The 15638-nt window shown below is 42.4% G+C and overlaps 1 protein-coding gene across 1 annotated transcript in view; it reads right to left on the reverse strand.

The window, feature by feature from the left end:
- Nucleotides 1–14729, reverse strand: part of LOC109463479 (echinoderm microtubule-associated protein-like 6) — a 52159-nt gene extending 37430 nt beyond the window's left edge. Inside the window, exons 1-3 of the mRNA XM_019760316.1 lie at nucleotides 14580–14729; nucleotides 13093–13243; nucleotides 12170–12315 (exon numbers count right to left, since the gene is read on the reverse strand). Coding sequence (XP_019615875.1) covers nucleotides 12170–12315; nucleotides 13093–13215 — 269 coding nt within the window. The 5' untranslated portion in view covers nucleotides 13216–13243; nucleotides 14580–14729. The remainder of the gene's footprint in view (nucleotides 1–12169; nucleotides 12316–13092; nucleotides 13244–14579) is intronic.
- Between the last annotated feature and the right edge of the window lie 909 nt (nucleotides 14730–15638).

Here is a 15638-nt window from a genome sequence, read left to right on the forward strand (position 1 = left end):
TCTTTTTGTCCCAATGGGTGGTTTGTAGCGCCGTGTTTGCCTTAGCTGCATGTTGTGTGAGTGGTTACTAACTGGGGGTAGCCAGGGGGCGTGCCTAGACCTAGTGGCTGAAAGGGCAAAGGCCCGGCACAGGGTCAGTCTCCGTTCAGACAGACGTTGGAGGTCAAGAGTTAACAGGGCCTCGGAATACGAGTGATAGCTTCTACCCAGTATGATTCTGCAGGCCCTTTTCTGGATTCTTTCTATGCTGTCAGATTGTTTTCTTGTGATCCCCGCATTCCAACAGGGCGTGGCATATTCAACTATTGGTCGAATATACCCACAATACACTGTGACAAGGTCAGAGCTTGGGAGGCCTGCTCGACGCAGCCTACTTAATAAGTATAACCTTCTACTTGCCTTGGACACCATGGCGTCAACTTGATCAGACCACCGTAGGTCAGAGCGTATGTGCAAACCAAGTAACTTTGCTTGTGTAACTATACTAAGTGACTGACCTCCGAGAGTCAGTGGGTGCAGTTACTGGGGGGGGTTCTCATGAAGCAGAAATACATTGCTTTACATTTTTTGGGGTTAAGTAACATGGAGTTCGTTTCGGCCGAGGTGTCCAATGAGTCAAGGTCAGTCTGAAGTTTAGTTGGGGTTGACACAGTTCTAACTTCTCCCAGGTTCATGTCATCGACATACTTTCAGTGTGGATTGTTAGTATTAGGTTTTGCATCGTTTATCATGGCTAAGAACACAAGAGGGCCAAGTAGAGTGCCCTGGGCCACACCAGATGTTAATGTTTCCCAGCCAGAAATAGAGTCTTGATACCTAACACGCTGCCTTCTGTTTGTCATAAAACTACAGAGCCAGGGGATCAGTGAAGGTCTTGTACCCATGGATATAAGTTTGTTAATGGCAGTGGTGTGACAGACTCTGTCGAAGGCTTTCGAAAAATCAGTTAGGATTAGTGTGCCAACAGTGCTTTTACTCTCTGCTCCCTCATAGAAGAAATTTAGGAGGTCAATAAGACAGTGCGTCGTTGAGCAACGCTTCATGTTACCAAACTGCTTTGTGTCTACATTTGGGAGTATGTCTGAAAAAATCCATGTGGTGATAAAACCCTCACAGATCTTGGCAAATTGTGCGGTCAGTGAGATTGGTCGGATCTTATTCAAGTCCGCTGGGTATTCCTTAGGCACTGGGATTACTGTGGCATCCCGCCACACTTCGGGGACTCTGCCCTCTCTCAATGAGGTGTTTAGTATGTCAGTCAGGGGGGTTGAGAGTTCATATGCAAACTCTTTGATTAATTTGGGTGGAATAAGGTCAGGACCAGGGGCCTTAGATACTTTAACACGTTGTAGCCGTTGGTACATTTCCCATGGGTTGATTTGGGGTGGGGGGAGGGCCGGTAAGTATGCAGGGAGTCTAGAGTAGTCAAGTGGGGGAAGTGCTTGACAGATGGCTGCTAAGTGACTGTTTATTGCTTGAGCTGCCCCTGAAGTATTGGTCGGTTCAAGACCAGGAACATGAATTGTAGAACTTGGTCTGGACCAGTTTGCCAAATGTCTGATCGTTTTGTGCCACTGTGCTGGCTTGGTTTTCTTAAGGTGTTCTATGTGGTCAGCGTAGTAGTTTTTCTTACAGGTAGATATAAGACGGGCAATCTTATTACGGCAAAGCTTGTACAGGTGACTTTGGCCCTGTCTATGTGCTTCCTGTCTCTTAAGTATAAGGGATTTGACTACAGTAGAGATCCATGGTTTGTCATTATTATGTACTTTGGTACGCTTCTGTGGGAGGTATTTGTCCAGTGAAGCATTCAAGGTGTTGTAGAAGGCTGCTGTCTTAGATTCAGTTGAGGCTGCAGTGTGGACTTCTAACCATTCGTGAGTCACAATCCACTGGCCAAACTCGCGTAGTTTGGAGTCTGGCATGGGGCGGGTTATACATGGGGCATGCATTATGTCCACAGAATCACTAACAGGTTTGCGGCAAATTGATGCCCGAGGTATGACATCTGTATGGTTTTAGTTTGACACGTTTTTTTGACAATGTTTCAACCAAAAAGGGAGGCCCTATCAATTAAGATTAGCCCTAAGGCTCTCCAGCTACTAGTGAATCATGATAAGTGATATAGATGTAAACTGAGTCCCAAACACATTCCATCTTGTTCAAAGCTGGATTGTGTTGTTTAATTATTACTTATTCATGTTTTAAATTTACATAATGTACCGTATATATTATATTGATACCGTAAATGATACGGTATTGTACTGTATTCATGTCAGGGATGGCAAGTTGCAAAGGTATTTTGTATAGCCCTTTCCTCCTCTTGTACATATCTTCTACCCGTATTGAATCCAAATAAATAGATAAAGCTGAAGGGGCTACCCTGTAGTCTGCAGAATTGATAAATAACTTCCGTAACAGTTTCAGGGTATCCATTGCAGACCGATGTGGCTTCGTGAAGCTGAGACTGATGTATAAAAACTTAAGGGGTCATTGACCTACCCTTAGGTTCATTGACCTGACCCACGTGTAAGATAAATGTCCGTCCTGTGATTACACACAAGTGAGATAAACCGGCGGAAATGGGGGGATCAACCGGAAATGTGTGTTCTGTGATTCGTGATTCCTATCCATCGATCCGCCCACAGGGTTTATCTGGTGATTGCCTCACTTTATACTCTCTGACGAAAGGGATACGGTTAGGAAGTGATGGATGGATTGCAGGGAGCATTTAAGATCTAGAAGTCAGAACGCTCAATACTGGACTGACACACAGATATATCATTTATTATCAATCTATCATGTGGCTCTGTTAGATATGTTTTTAACTCGAGTTCAGTGCCTTGTTGTCCTTGCATTTGTCCAAATGCCAATAACAGGGGTTCTTGCACCAATACATCATCATCATCATCATGATGTGTTGGTGCGAGATTTTGGAAGAATGGCCTCTTATTAGGCTAATTGTGGATCTAAATAAAACTAAAATCATCATCATCATCATCATCATCAATAGGAGACCGTTTTTCGTGTATTGACCCACCCATCTGCTATTCATTCATAAAGCATCATCTCGTTAATATTTCACTAATTTCATTGTAATCAAGTAGATTTGCCCCAGGCACGGTTCTGCATACGTCTGGACCAGACAGGACCGTGCCTGGGAATGGTTCTGGATAGATTATATCCCTAGAAGCCTGTCTGCAACAGAGTATGGTTCTGCATAAAGCATGGTTCTGAATACAGCAGTCTCTACCTGTGTAACCCTAAGCGACAGATCTCCTGATTCCTGACGATCTCGCAATGCGGGTAATTAAAGTATCTGGTAGTAATCCTTTCGGGAACCCACGATATGTTCATAGTTTAAAGATGCTGAACCTTACAGGTTTAAAGTCAACAAATTTCCAGCCGCTTCATGCTTAATTATTGATTGCTGCACATTGGCTTACCTTTCTTAGCTGAGAGAATTTTACATTCTATGTCGTTAAATGCTATAATATAATTGTTCATCTAGATGTACCCAGTATTTGTACAATGCTTGTCATTATTTTATGTAGGTCACAGGCATTCCCGAGAACATCCCGGCTGAATGACGTGTTGCCGCATTGCCAATCATATCAAAGTTATCAGGGTGTTTAGAAGAACAGTAATTTTCTTTAATGGCTCCTCGTTACGTTGGCTTGTTTCTTCCGTTGCGTACCATTTGTAGTCCCACGGCTTTAAGAACTTCTTTTGTAGCGTTAACTTGCAAGCCATGGCGGACTCCTCTTGAAGCTAGCTCCGAAATCCGCCCCTCTCTGTAGTCACAAATCCCACTGGAAGCCAAAAGATATGCCAGCAAATTGCCTTCCAGATCAAAACAACCAAAATGGATTTCTGGTGGAAATGGCTAAGAGGGGATTCACGGTAGAACCAACCGTTCAACCTACAAACTTTTCGTCTTTTGATACCATTTCCGTTTTTGATACTCTAATCGCTTATTCTGATAGATCTTACGAACTAGTGGACTCTGTGAACGTAATATATGTAAACTCATTCAGAGTATTGTATATATAATAACTATGATATAACTATGATCTAATGGGCAGTGGAGGTACGCATTTGAGCTTGACTTAATTGAGACACACAATTAGTTTAACAATAATGATGCAGTGTTTTAATTCTATTAATTTTTTTTTTAATTTCTTGACACCAGGAAAAAAATTACGGTTTTTTGCATTATCTAATCTCCAGCGATTGCCAATGGTAGCAACAAGTAACAACAATATCTAAACATCAGATATTCACTTATATGAGTATTAGGTGGTATTAATCATCACCTTTGAAGCTATTCTAAGAACTCTTTTCTATGTTATATAAGCGTATTAGCTGTTATGGGGGTAGCTTAGGAGGCTTACATGTAATGGCTGGATTGCCTGCTTGAGCCGTAACGCAATGTTTACAGTAGATTTAAGCTCAGCACATTTTTAAATGTTAAAAGTAACATCATGTGGTATCTGGCATTTAACTAAGACAAATGTTACAACATGTACACGTCGACACTGCCTTGCGGTTGAGAAAAGGCTTAACCGTGTGGTATAACTACCGCCTATTATGTAAAAAAAAAAAAGACAATGATTTTCTTACAATACTCTGGTTTGTATGAAGCTTTTCAGAAGCTGGTATAAGCTTCATGTAGAGACCGATTGTACGTTGCATTAGCTTTTGTATCATGTGGCTTTCGGCTTTCGAGGCTAGATGGTTGAATCGTATAGAGTAATGTTGCGGGAGATATAATCCGTTTTTGAACGACGGTCTTTCATTTGCAATGTATGAACTTCTTCATTTCACGAGTGCTAGCATGTGAAAAAGGCAGGGTGGGTGGGTCTAAATCTTTTAATTGCTATATTGCCCCTTTGATATCCATTCTTATCTGTTATTGATAGGTAGCTAACATGGTATGGCATTTGGATTTCCTTGTTTGACCGATGTTCTTACATTTGCAATGAGAAATGCGTTCCATTCACGAGGACTAGCATGTGGCAGTGGGTGGGAGAAATCTTTTGATTGCTTTATTTTAGCTGCGTTATCCATTCGTAACCACTGGTAATAGGTAGCTAAACTGGTATTCGAATGGGTTACCTTTTTGACCGATGTTCTTTCATTTGCAATGGGGAATGTCTTCTACTTACAAGAACCAGTGGCAGTGGGTGGCGGAAATCATTTAATCATTATATTGTCCATATCATTAGTGTCCACTGTTAATGGGTAGCTTAAGTGGCATTTGGTTTACCTTGTTTGACCGAATCGGATGTTCTTTCATTTGCAAATGAATGTCTTCTGTTCACGAGGACTAACATGTGGAAGGGGGGTCGGTGAGATCCTTTGATCGCTATACTGTAGCTGCCTTATCCATTCGTATTCAGTGTTAATAAGAGGCTAAAATGGTCTGGTATATGAACGGGTTACATCTTTGACAGATTTTTTTTTCATTTGTAACGACGATTGTCTTACATACTTTTTTTATATATAAGTTATATCAACCTATTTTATACCGCCACCAACGCAGAGGACAAATACAGGACAAGACACTACTCATTTTCACTTGAGTTAAGTGAGGAATAAAGTGCCTTTCCTAAGGGCACAAGATCGGTGGCATGTCAGGACTCGAACTCGGGACCTCTTGGTTCCGAGTTAAGCACGCTGCCGCTACGCCACACAACTCCACTTCTATATTCTTCATCATCATATATATTCTTATGTCTTCTATACTCACGAGGACCAACATGTGACAGTGGGTGGCTGAAATCCTTTAATTGCCACATTGTCACTACCTTATCCATGTGTGTTCCCTGTTTATGGGTTAAGTGGTCTGACATTTCAGTTACCTTTAAAGTTTAAGTTTGACGTTCAGCAAAGCCTGCTATTCACGACGGTAAATATGTAGCAGTGGGTTGGGGAAATCGTTAGATTGCTATAATGTCTCTGTTTTATCCATGTAATAACTGTTGGTCAATTGGCCTTAGCGGGGTAACAGTACGACTTTATACCATAAGAAGCTTGAATCGTATCAGAGATGAAAGGATTGTATCAGCATTACACCATGAAGAACATGTAATCGCGAGTTTACATAAGATAAATGAGTGTCTACACGTTTTCAACCCACCACAAAAACGCTGTATGCGTAGGTCCCCAACAGCCTTGGACTGTGACAGGTGTTCTAAGAAGTCCACCCGTGGGATATCTGCTGTACATGAGTCTCAACACGTGCATGTGGGTGACATCGGTGTGGGCTGTCATACTTGATATGAAGATGATATTGATTGATTGATTGATTGATTCATTCATTGGTTGATTGATTGATTCATTGGTTGATTGATTGATTATTGGTTGGTTGGTTGATTGGTTGATTCATTGGTTGGTTGATTGATTGATTGATTGATTGATTGATTGATTGATTGATTGATTGATTGATTGATTGATCGATCGATTGATTGATCGATTGATTGATTGATTGATTGATGAAGTTTTCGTGTTTGAATCCCTAACAGGCCCCAATCTTTTCCTCAATTCCTCAACTGTTTCGGATTTGTTGAGCGTCAGAGATGTTCTCAGAAGTCCACCCGTGGAATATCTGCAGTACACGAGTCTAAACACGTGCCTGTGGGTGACATCGGTGTGGGCTGTCATACTTAATGTGAAGATGATATTGTGGTTAGGGTCGTTGACTTACAATCTAAAGTTGTACGAAGTCGAGACTGGCTTATGCAAAGAAAGTATAAGCAAGCCTAATAGTCATGTATAGAAATGTGTTATATTTTAATGTTTTTAGCATTGTACTGTTAACGCTTTTTATTGTGAAACGTACATTGACAGAAGGCATAATTCAGCCCTTGGCTGCAACGCCTTTTTAACTAATAAACCATGTCGATTGATTAATTGATTGATTGATTGATTGATTGATTGATTGATTGATGAAGTTTTTGTGATCGAATCCCTAACAGGCCCCAAGCTCTTCCCTGTTACGTAACTCCTCGACTGTCTCGGCTTTGTTGAGCGTCAGAGATGTTCTAAGAAGTCCACCCGTGGGATATCTGCTGTACACGAGTCTAGACATGTGCATGTGGGAAATGATACATACCATGAAGATGCTCTTGTGGTTAGAGTCGTTGACCTAAAACTAAAGGTTCCATGGGTTCGAATCGCTGGCAGGCCCCAATTTTACCCAGTGAATGACACCTCTAGTCATGTCCTTTCCCAACACGAACAGTTTAGAAATGTACTTAACCCGCACGCCTATATCGAAAACAGGACAGTGGTTCCTCGAGCTGTTTGGGGATATTTGGCTGATGTGCTGATCAAAATCCGTCTCTATGTTACTCCGATCAACCTAGTTTCCATGCCTTATCTGCGCTCCAAGGCGTATCTTTTCAAACTATTGCTTTCCCGACCAGTAATGACTACCAGACGTAAATGTGATCCATTTCACAAACCGCAAGATAAGAGTAATCTCATGTGTAAGTGCCAGTAGACAAGCTTTGGTTGATGTGCCTTTAACGTACATCTGTATGGCATACAGCAAGTATCTAAACTTGAAGAAGCAGTTGCAATAGATCAACAGAAAAGTATTTTAGTTAGTCATTTAGTTTGCGCCACTAATCGTTTGTTAACATTGAAACGTTAACAAGAAGTGTGACTTGCCCTGGTTTACGTGATGGCAGTAGCGCGTATGCGCGAACTAAGTTGTTGGAAAAATAAAATTCTTGGACCTAAAACAGCCGTTAGAACTACACTGGGCATCTGGGTTGAAAGATCAAGAGAAGTCTGTTGCAGGGTCATCTTTTTTGTAATAGCAAGACCGGGGAACCCATTGCCATCTTGTTATACCTTATAGGCAAGCAAACCTAGTATCTAGTTAGCCTCCGTAGCAGGCTTATAAAACTGTGGGTTTGGTGGTCTTCGGCTGTTTTCTGATTAGCCTCCGTAGCAGGCTTATAGAACTGGGGGTTTGGTGGTCTTCGGCTGTTTTCTGATTAGCCTCCGTAGCAGGCTTGTAGAACTGGGGGTTTGGTGGTCTTCGGCTGTTTTCTGATTAGCCTCCGTAGCAGGCTTATAGAACTGGGGGTTTGGTGGTCTTCGGCCGTTTTTTTCTGAAAACGGGGGTAATTCAACCATGCCGACGATGTTGTCTATATGCAATCAGAAAATAGCACATAAAAGCAGAAAAAGACCATGAAGACCCCCAAAACCCCCAGTTTTTTGCATGCTATGGAGGCTAGTATCTATTTCAGCTGAGTTTTTCTCATTTGCGAAGGACTGATTGAATTGATTGTAAAAATTGCTTTTTCGTTATCTTATCAAACCAGAGCCCCGATGGCGTCCGCATCAGGAAAGTAATAAATGGCCGAAGCTGAAAGGTCTCCCTAATAAGTGGGTTAATAACGTTGCAGAGTTGATGGGATGTGGACGGATATTGCATCTTCCTGCATTAACAGCCGACGTGATGGGGACGCGATGGCATAGAAAAACGCACTAACACGCATTAACGCACAGGACGTACTGTCACTGGTTAGTCTGTACTTAAACGATGACGGATGATCTTAAGCTTTAACCTAATTTTCAACATGAAGGATTGGACGCACTCACATTTTCGATTGTAGCACACTGGTCTTTGGCTTTGCCAAGAAAGGAATCCTCACACTCAGATTGGTGAATAAGTTGAAAATGTTGGTTAATTTACTAATATCTTTTGAGCTAAAAATCGTAGGTTAAAAATCCTTAGCTTCTTTAAAAATAAACACTGACAAACTTTCATGCTAACGCTTAACTTTTGTAATCGCTGGACATTATAACTTCCGTACTTGTAGTCCAACTGATGACTTTGTTACAAATAGTCGGTCCATACATACTAAAAACTACATCTTTATAAATCACGAAGAACATATCTCTCTCTCTATGATGATGGCATACACGTATGCCTGGTGTTTTGCCTTCTTTGGTTTCAATATTAACATATACTTTCTCCGGAGGCGTGCTGACATGTTTTCACGTCGCGTTTCTGGAAGCTAATTATAAGAAATAAACCTGTTGAGTCAACTTGGGAAGGGCGTGCCTCAAGGCAAATTTACAGAGCATAAATATTGTGATATTAAACTACTCTCCTCTTAACATCCGAAAACCCACAAATTACAGAAAAAGTGGGATCCTTTGTCTTCCTCTGTCTTAAAAAAAGTAGTCAAACCCAGTAGTTTTTAGTAGTAGTTTCTTTGTAGCTATCAGTTCTATGTGTACTAACCCTCGGGCATGAATTTGCAATAAAACCTTCTTATTAACGGCTGCACGCAGAGCTGATAGCTGAGGACTAATTATCAGTAACGAGGTGGTATCAACGATAAATGATGGGATAACAGATGATTATGGTGATTATGATAAAAAATAGTCTATTCCAAGTAAAGACTGATTTTAAACCGCTGCGTTTGGACATTTTGATGTGTTCTTCGCATAATGATGAAATCTTTAATAATCTTCCCTAATGCTTAAGCGGCAAAACGTGGCGTGATGCACATTGATACCCATGATTTTCTAAGCCCTAACGTGCTTCTAGATTATCTGAAATTGTTGCCCTGACTTGCAAGATGAAACGGTCGCTACTATAATTAACGGAGTAGGTGATTTTTTTTCAGGACCAATAATGACATTTGAATGTCCCCGTGTTATAATGAGGTATAGACGATAGGTAGTAGTTAAAGAAGAAGATTAATCTCTAAGCAAAGCTTTGAGCAAAGACTGTATCAAATTGGGAAGTATACATTGGTCAGACAGTTACCGTTTCGCCAAAGGCCAACGGATACAGCCTGGCCAATATGACACTGTCTTTGCGGTCTCCGAAAGATCTGCCTGTATACAAGAGGAAAATGGCCATGAAGAGAGATAAAATCTAAAATCACTACCATTTCCTGCCATAGTCAATTTTTCCCTCCAACTTAGAGAGCGAGAGTAGGTGAGTGAGTGAGTGAGTGAGTGAGTGAGTGAGTGAGTGAGTGAGTGACTGACTGAGTGACTGACTGACTGAGTGACTGACCTTACTGCTCAGAAATGGCCTTTTGCCTAGCACTAGCACAGGGCAATATATGCCTGAGGATGGACAATGGGGCTAAGTACTAAGTAACCATTGAGAAAATCCGTTGAAAACGAAACAATAAAAAAGTAGCCCGGATTTTACACTGGCCCGTACACTACCCAACACCGATGACGCATGCGGGCGGTGAAACCTTTATTTTCTGGTTTATTGATTGGCTGTGGCGGAACTACAGAGCTCGCTTGTAATCCGAGATCAATCGGACATGTTACCACTGGGAAATTAGCTACTCCACACGGGTCTGCGGATCGGGTTGGTCAGAGGGGGGGGGGGGGGCTTCTGACTGCCGGGACATGTCGGCTCTGTGTAGAACCGCCGTTTTGTTGTACGGAGAATGGAGATATCTTTTCATCTTTTCGACTTCAATTATTCTACTTGTGTCCTTTCAGTAATTCTAAGGGATGGGGGTTGGGACTTGCGCTCGTTGAATTCCATTTACTAAACCCCAATTATTTTCTTTCGATTTTGTATATTTATTATTTGTCCATGTAATTACCACATCTCTGTTTAATCATATTGTACAGATGGCGCCGTTAATATAATTTCCATGGAATTTGAGTGTGACGTCATCTTGTGTGTTTTTATGTTTTTGCTGTTTTGATTTTAAAAAATGAGATTACGTCTACTTGTGTGCCGACAATAGTCTGCAAAGGACTCCCATTGGGGGCCTGAAGAATAATTAATGCAGATTTTTTGTCTAATAGGTTGAATTTTTTGACAGAGGAATTACCTAGCCAGAGGAGGACAAAGTAGCCTTCGTGATATTATTCTGTTTACAGAAGTAACATTTGAAAGTAGCGAAATGATGTCTGCCTTGTAGCTAAACGACTCGCCATTCACCAAAACGAATTGCCATGTATGTAGCGAAACAACTGTAGCGAGCTGAGTATATGTAGCGAAACGGCCTGTAACTACGGTTCGTGATAACCTCAAGCGACGAAACTCTTGCAAATAATTCATCCTCTTTAGTCACTTTTTGCTATATTACATACTTGTCAGCCCTTGATGGAAAGAGTATATACTGACACGCCGAGAGACATGTTGAGTAAGGATTAAGCTTGAGTTTGAATGATGTGTGCATGCTTCGAATCTTTAACCTACTTGGCGTTTTAGTGCTGTTAGCATGCTCTGATGTACATCCTACTGCAATATCATGCTAATCTAGGCGTGTGATAGTGCTTTGATGGAAGGGACAACTGGAGATTATAGATAAATAGACGTTATGATATTTTGCATATTAAGTAGGGGAAACATGTAAATAGGTACGGGGTAATCTGGATTCAGGTCAGGATCCATGAATGTTTGATATATGAACGGCAGCGACTCTTGGGGAAGGTACATGGATCTGCGATGGTTTTTTGATGTGTTGAACACAAGACTACAAATGGAAAGGCGATGGGGAAGTAGATACCGGAAACGTGGTTTCCTTATCTATCCGCTACGCATGTAGGAAATTAGGTTCTGAAACGGCAACCTAAGTGGCAATTATCTTATCTTCAGGTTCAAGAACGCCATTTCCACACGACTCACCGACTTGGTATACGCTGTTCACGTAGCTACAACATGGAGACTCTATATTCAGCTACATCGTATGTGTTAGGGTTAGGGTTAGGATTAGGAACGGCTCTAGATATTCAACGCGTATCCAAGAACCCCAGGCACGGTTCTGGATGAACTAATTATGGCAGTCCACAACTAACAATGCTTGAATATGATTCTGGATAAAGTACGGTTCTGGATACACGTGATCTATCCAGAACCGTGTCTGAGCACGGTTCTTTAGTGTATCCAAGAACGTAAACTTTTCCCAGGCATGGTCCTGGACATCGTGAAATATCCAGAATTGTGCCAGGGCATGGTTCAGGATAAAAACGGTGGATTATCCAGAACCGTTCCCAAGACTGGCTCTAGATAAAACATGGTTCTGGATACGGTGGACTATCCAGAACCGTTCCTAAGCATGTGATCTACCCAGAACAGTGTCTGAGCATGGCTCTAGATAAAGCACGGTTCTAAATACAATAATACATAACACGCGGAAAGATGTAGACTTACTTCATCTTCTCGAACCTCTCGTTGCCGGCGGCGACGTAGTGCTGCCCGGTCTGTAGGTCCTGCAGACCCTGCACCTGGTGGCCGGTGTTCGGCGTGTGGATGCGCCGCAGGGGACCGCGGGACGTCGGGCCCATCTTCTTAGTCACCTGGAGGTGAACGTTATCTTATTAGAACAATTAAGTCGAAAACTTGTGCCCGAAGGCTAAATGAAAGAATGCAAAATGTTTGGGCCATCTTGTGTTTCTACGTTCATTAGTCACCTGTATTGTATGTGAAGGCTATTCTAGAAGAAAAATTTGTTCGCAAACTCATGACCGAAGGCTAATTGCAATATGTATGTGTGCGTAACGTTAAAGAATGTAAAGAATGTCTACAATTACAATTACAAAGAAAGGGTTGGAACAATGCTTGAACTCTACAGCTATGGATTCTTACAACACAGATGAATGTCTACTTTAGTTACATGGGACGTGCATGAACGTTCTTTTATAAGAATACTTCATTTTCAAACTCATGCCTGAAGGCTGCTTCCAAACCTGCGCGTGTATGTAACGTTACAGAATGTTAAAACGCTTCAGAATGTCTAGTTGACAGTCCCGCGTTTTTAAATTGGGCTCAGTGAATAAAGTAGTTTTGGGGAGGTTTCATGAATAAAGAAAGCTCTAGGAGATTAAATGTAAATGTTCCTTAGTTACCTAAAATGTGATGGCATATTGCACATTGTATTATCAATGATCATACATGTTTTCAATGCAACATTTAATGCCAAAGCATCGTTGCATCCCATTCAATTCCATGACTTATTCTCGTGTCATCACCAAACAAAGAACATGTAAAAAATCCCAGCAGTTGAAAGAACAATAAGGCCTGATAGGTATCTACACCTTGTACTGTAACGCTAGGAGAATTCTGACGAGACTTACCTCGTCCAGGAACGTGTCCATGTCCGGGTACTGACGCTGGTTGACGACGAACTTCTTCGGGTCCTGAAACTTGTCGCCATTCTTGTGGATGTGGACCGTCCTGACGGCCTGGGCGGTCTGCATGGTGCTTATAGTGCTGCTAGGGCTTCACCTGAGGGCAGAAAAAGGTAGAAAACTTTAGCTGTGAGCAAGCTTGCACAGAGAAGTTCAGCATTTCCAGCGTTATTCTCAATAACAATCTGCATGGAACTCATGATGGCGCTACGGCTTCAGCTGAGGGCATAAGATTTGAAGCTTTGAGCAAGCCTGCATAGATTTCTGGTGTTATTCTCAATAGCCTTATGGTTGATCTGCATGGAGCTCATGGCTCTAGGGCTTCAGCTGGAAACACAATAGAGAAACTGTACAATAGAGTTCAGCATTTCTAGCGTTATTCCCAGAACAGTGATGGTCGATTTGCATGGAACGATGGTCATGGCTTCTACTGTGGGCACAGTAGAGAGACTGTGAGCTAACAAGCTTACATAGAAAAGCTTACGTATATTTCTAGCGTTCTGGCGGGTCTAGCAGAGTGATGGCCGATCAGCATAGAGCTCTTGGTGCAGTTTGGGGGAAGGAAGGGAAGCTGTGAGCTAACTAGCATAAACACTTGTAGTTAGGAAGCGTTGTATGACGTTCGTTCAATCACGAAGCGACCGGTCTGCATGCATCCCATAACTCATAGTGCTGAGGCTATAAATTATCTGGGAGTAGAATAAGGATATATAGAAATATACTAGTGACCGGGTGTCGTTAATGTTCTGAACCATCTACTCAAAATCTCAAATGCTTCTATGAAGCTGTGTTTTCTTACATGCTCAAGTAAGATGTTCACTTCATGGTCAAAAGAGTCTGGCATACAAAAATCAACAGGCATTTGTCAACACATATATAAGTACAACAAATTTGATTATATAGATAAGTTGCTCATGCATCGCGTTGCCGGGTTAACACTGGATTCCGTATCAGTATCGGTATAGCCGGTATAACCGTCCTTCGGCTTAACACACCAGCTTCGCAGGCACGCGGCGCGGCGGCAGTTGGCTACATTACACCGATTGACTTGTTACACCTAACCCTAACTCTAGACATTGTTTAAAGCTATCTAATGACAATGCCCCTACTGTACTTGGTGACAGCGAGTCCCACTCTGCGATAGTTGTAGGATTGATGTCCTCTGTGGAATACGGCCGGAATGAGCCCATTAGTGTTCTGCTCAGTCCCGCGCGCTCTCCCCTCGGTGCCATCATCACCGCGCGGAGACAGTCTGACGTCCTGATCCTGCTCTTAGCAGCGTCACTCCGTCATCACCAGGCATCGCAGCCGCGCGGCGCCCACATCACATCGCTACACACAACCATTAAAACCCGCACAACCTCTCCTCCCTTACACATCAGCGGTGCAGACCGTCTACACAGAATCACAAATAATCCCCCAAAACCTCTCACCATGCCTCCCTACACAGCTCCAAAGCCTCTTCGCGAGGAGGATCTCGTACTGGATCTCGTGACAGCTTCAGGAAAGGTTGAAGGAATCTGGTGCAGAAAACAAACGCAGGAATTCCGACAGAAGAGAAGATCTGCTCTCCCCTCAGTACGGCAACACGGCAAGTGCAGGACTGACAGTGTGGGTCAGCCTTCGTCTCTCCCTGTACCGTGGTGCATGTCTAACGACCGGACGGGCCTACCTGTGGCTAGAACGCAGGGGGTGCATGCAGCAAGGAGCTGGATGGGCTCTCCGTATTAACAGCACATAATGAATCCGTCTATCAGATAGCATTCAAATCAACCGAAAGCAGTGAACCATGCCATTACAATAGATAACATCTTATATAGTTTTGGGGAAAGACGTGAAATACATCATTCAGGATTTCAAAAGCCTTGAGGGTTTTGAACACGGGTAAGCGTCTGTTCAAAGGGTGCGCGCTGGGTGCACATTTTGCTGTGGGTTACGATTAGGTGCGAACGGCTCGTAGAGTCGCCGCTGTGGTATGTTCATACCCAACTGTAATATCTCAGAGAAAAGCTGCCACCTGCCAACATGGCGTTCTTTCTGTGTGGACATCTGGTTACGCCGATAAGAGCAGCGGCGATTCAAAGGAACAGAATTTACGGCCCACCTGTGAAACCGCCTGGCGTTCAACAAAACTTCGGGAACAAAGAAGAGAAAGCGAACTCGCAGCAGTCATGCAGATTCAGACTTGGGCTTCTAAATATAATTATAGTCGGTCCGTTATAGTGGGATATCATTGTAATAAAGGGATAAGTAGAGGGATAGGTCTATATGTACGCCTTCACGAGAACTTTTTATGGTTATGATCTATCACTAGGAGTTTTAAAACATTAGAGAAGAAAGAAGTAAAAGACCAACCTGTGCCAATCTGTCCAATGGGAATATGAAATAAAAGCTTTCTAATTCACTGTTGGTGCAGGTATACATTTACATCTACGGTAGCCCCAGTATATTTTAAACTCTGAAATACTGAAAATGAAATAACATAAATCACC

Source organism: Branchiostoma belcheri, unplaced genomic scaffold (genome assembly GCF_001625305.1).
Source record: "Branchiostoma belcheri isolate BF01 breed outbred unplaced genomic scaffold, Haploidv18h27 scaffold126, whole genome shotgun sequence".
NCBI lineage: Eukaryota > Metazoa > Chordata > Leptocardii > Amphioxiformes > Branchiostomatidae > Branchiostoma > Branchiostoma belcheri.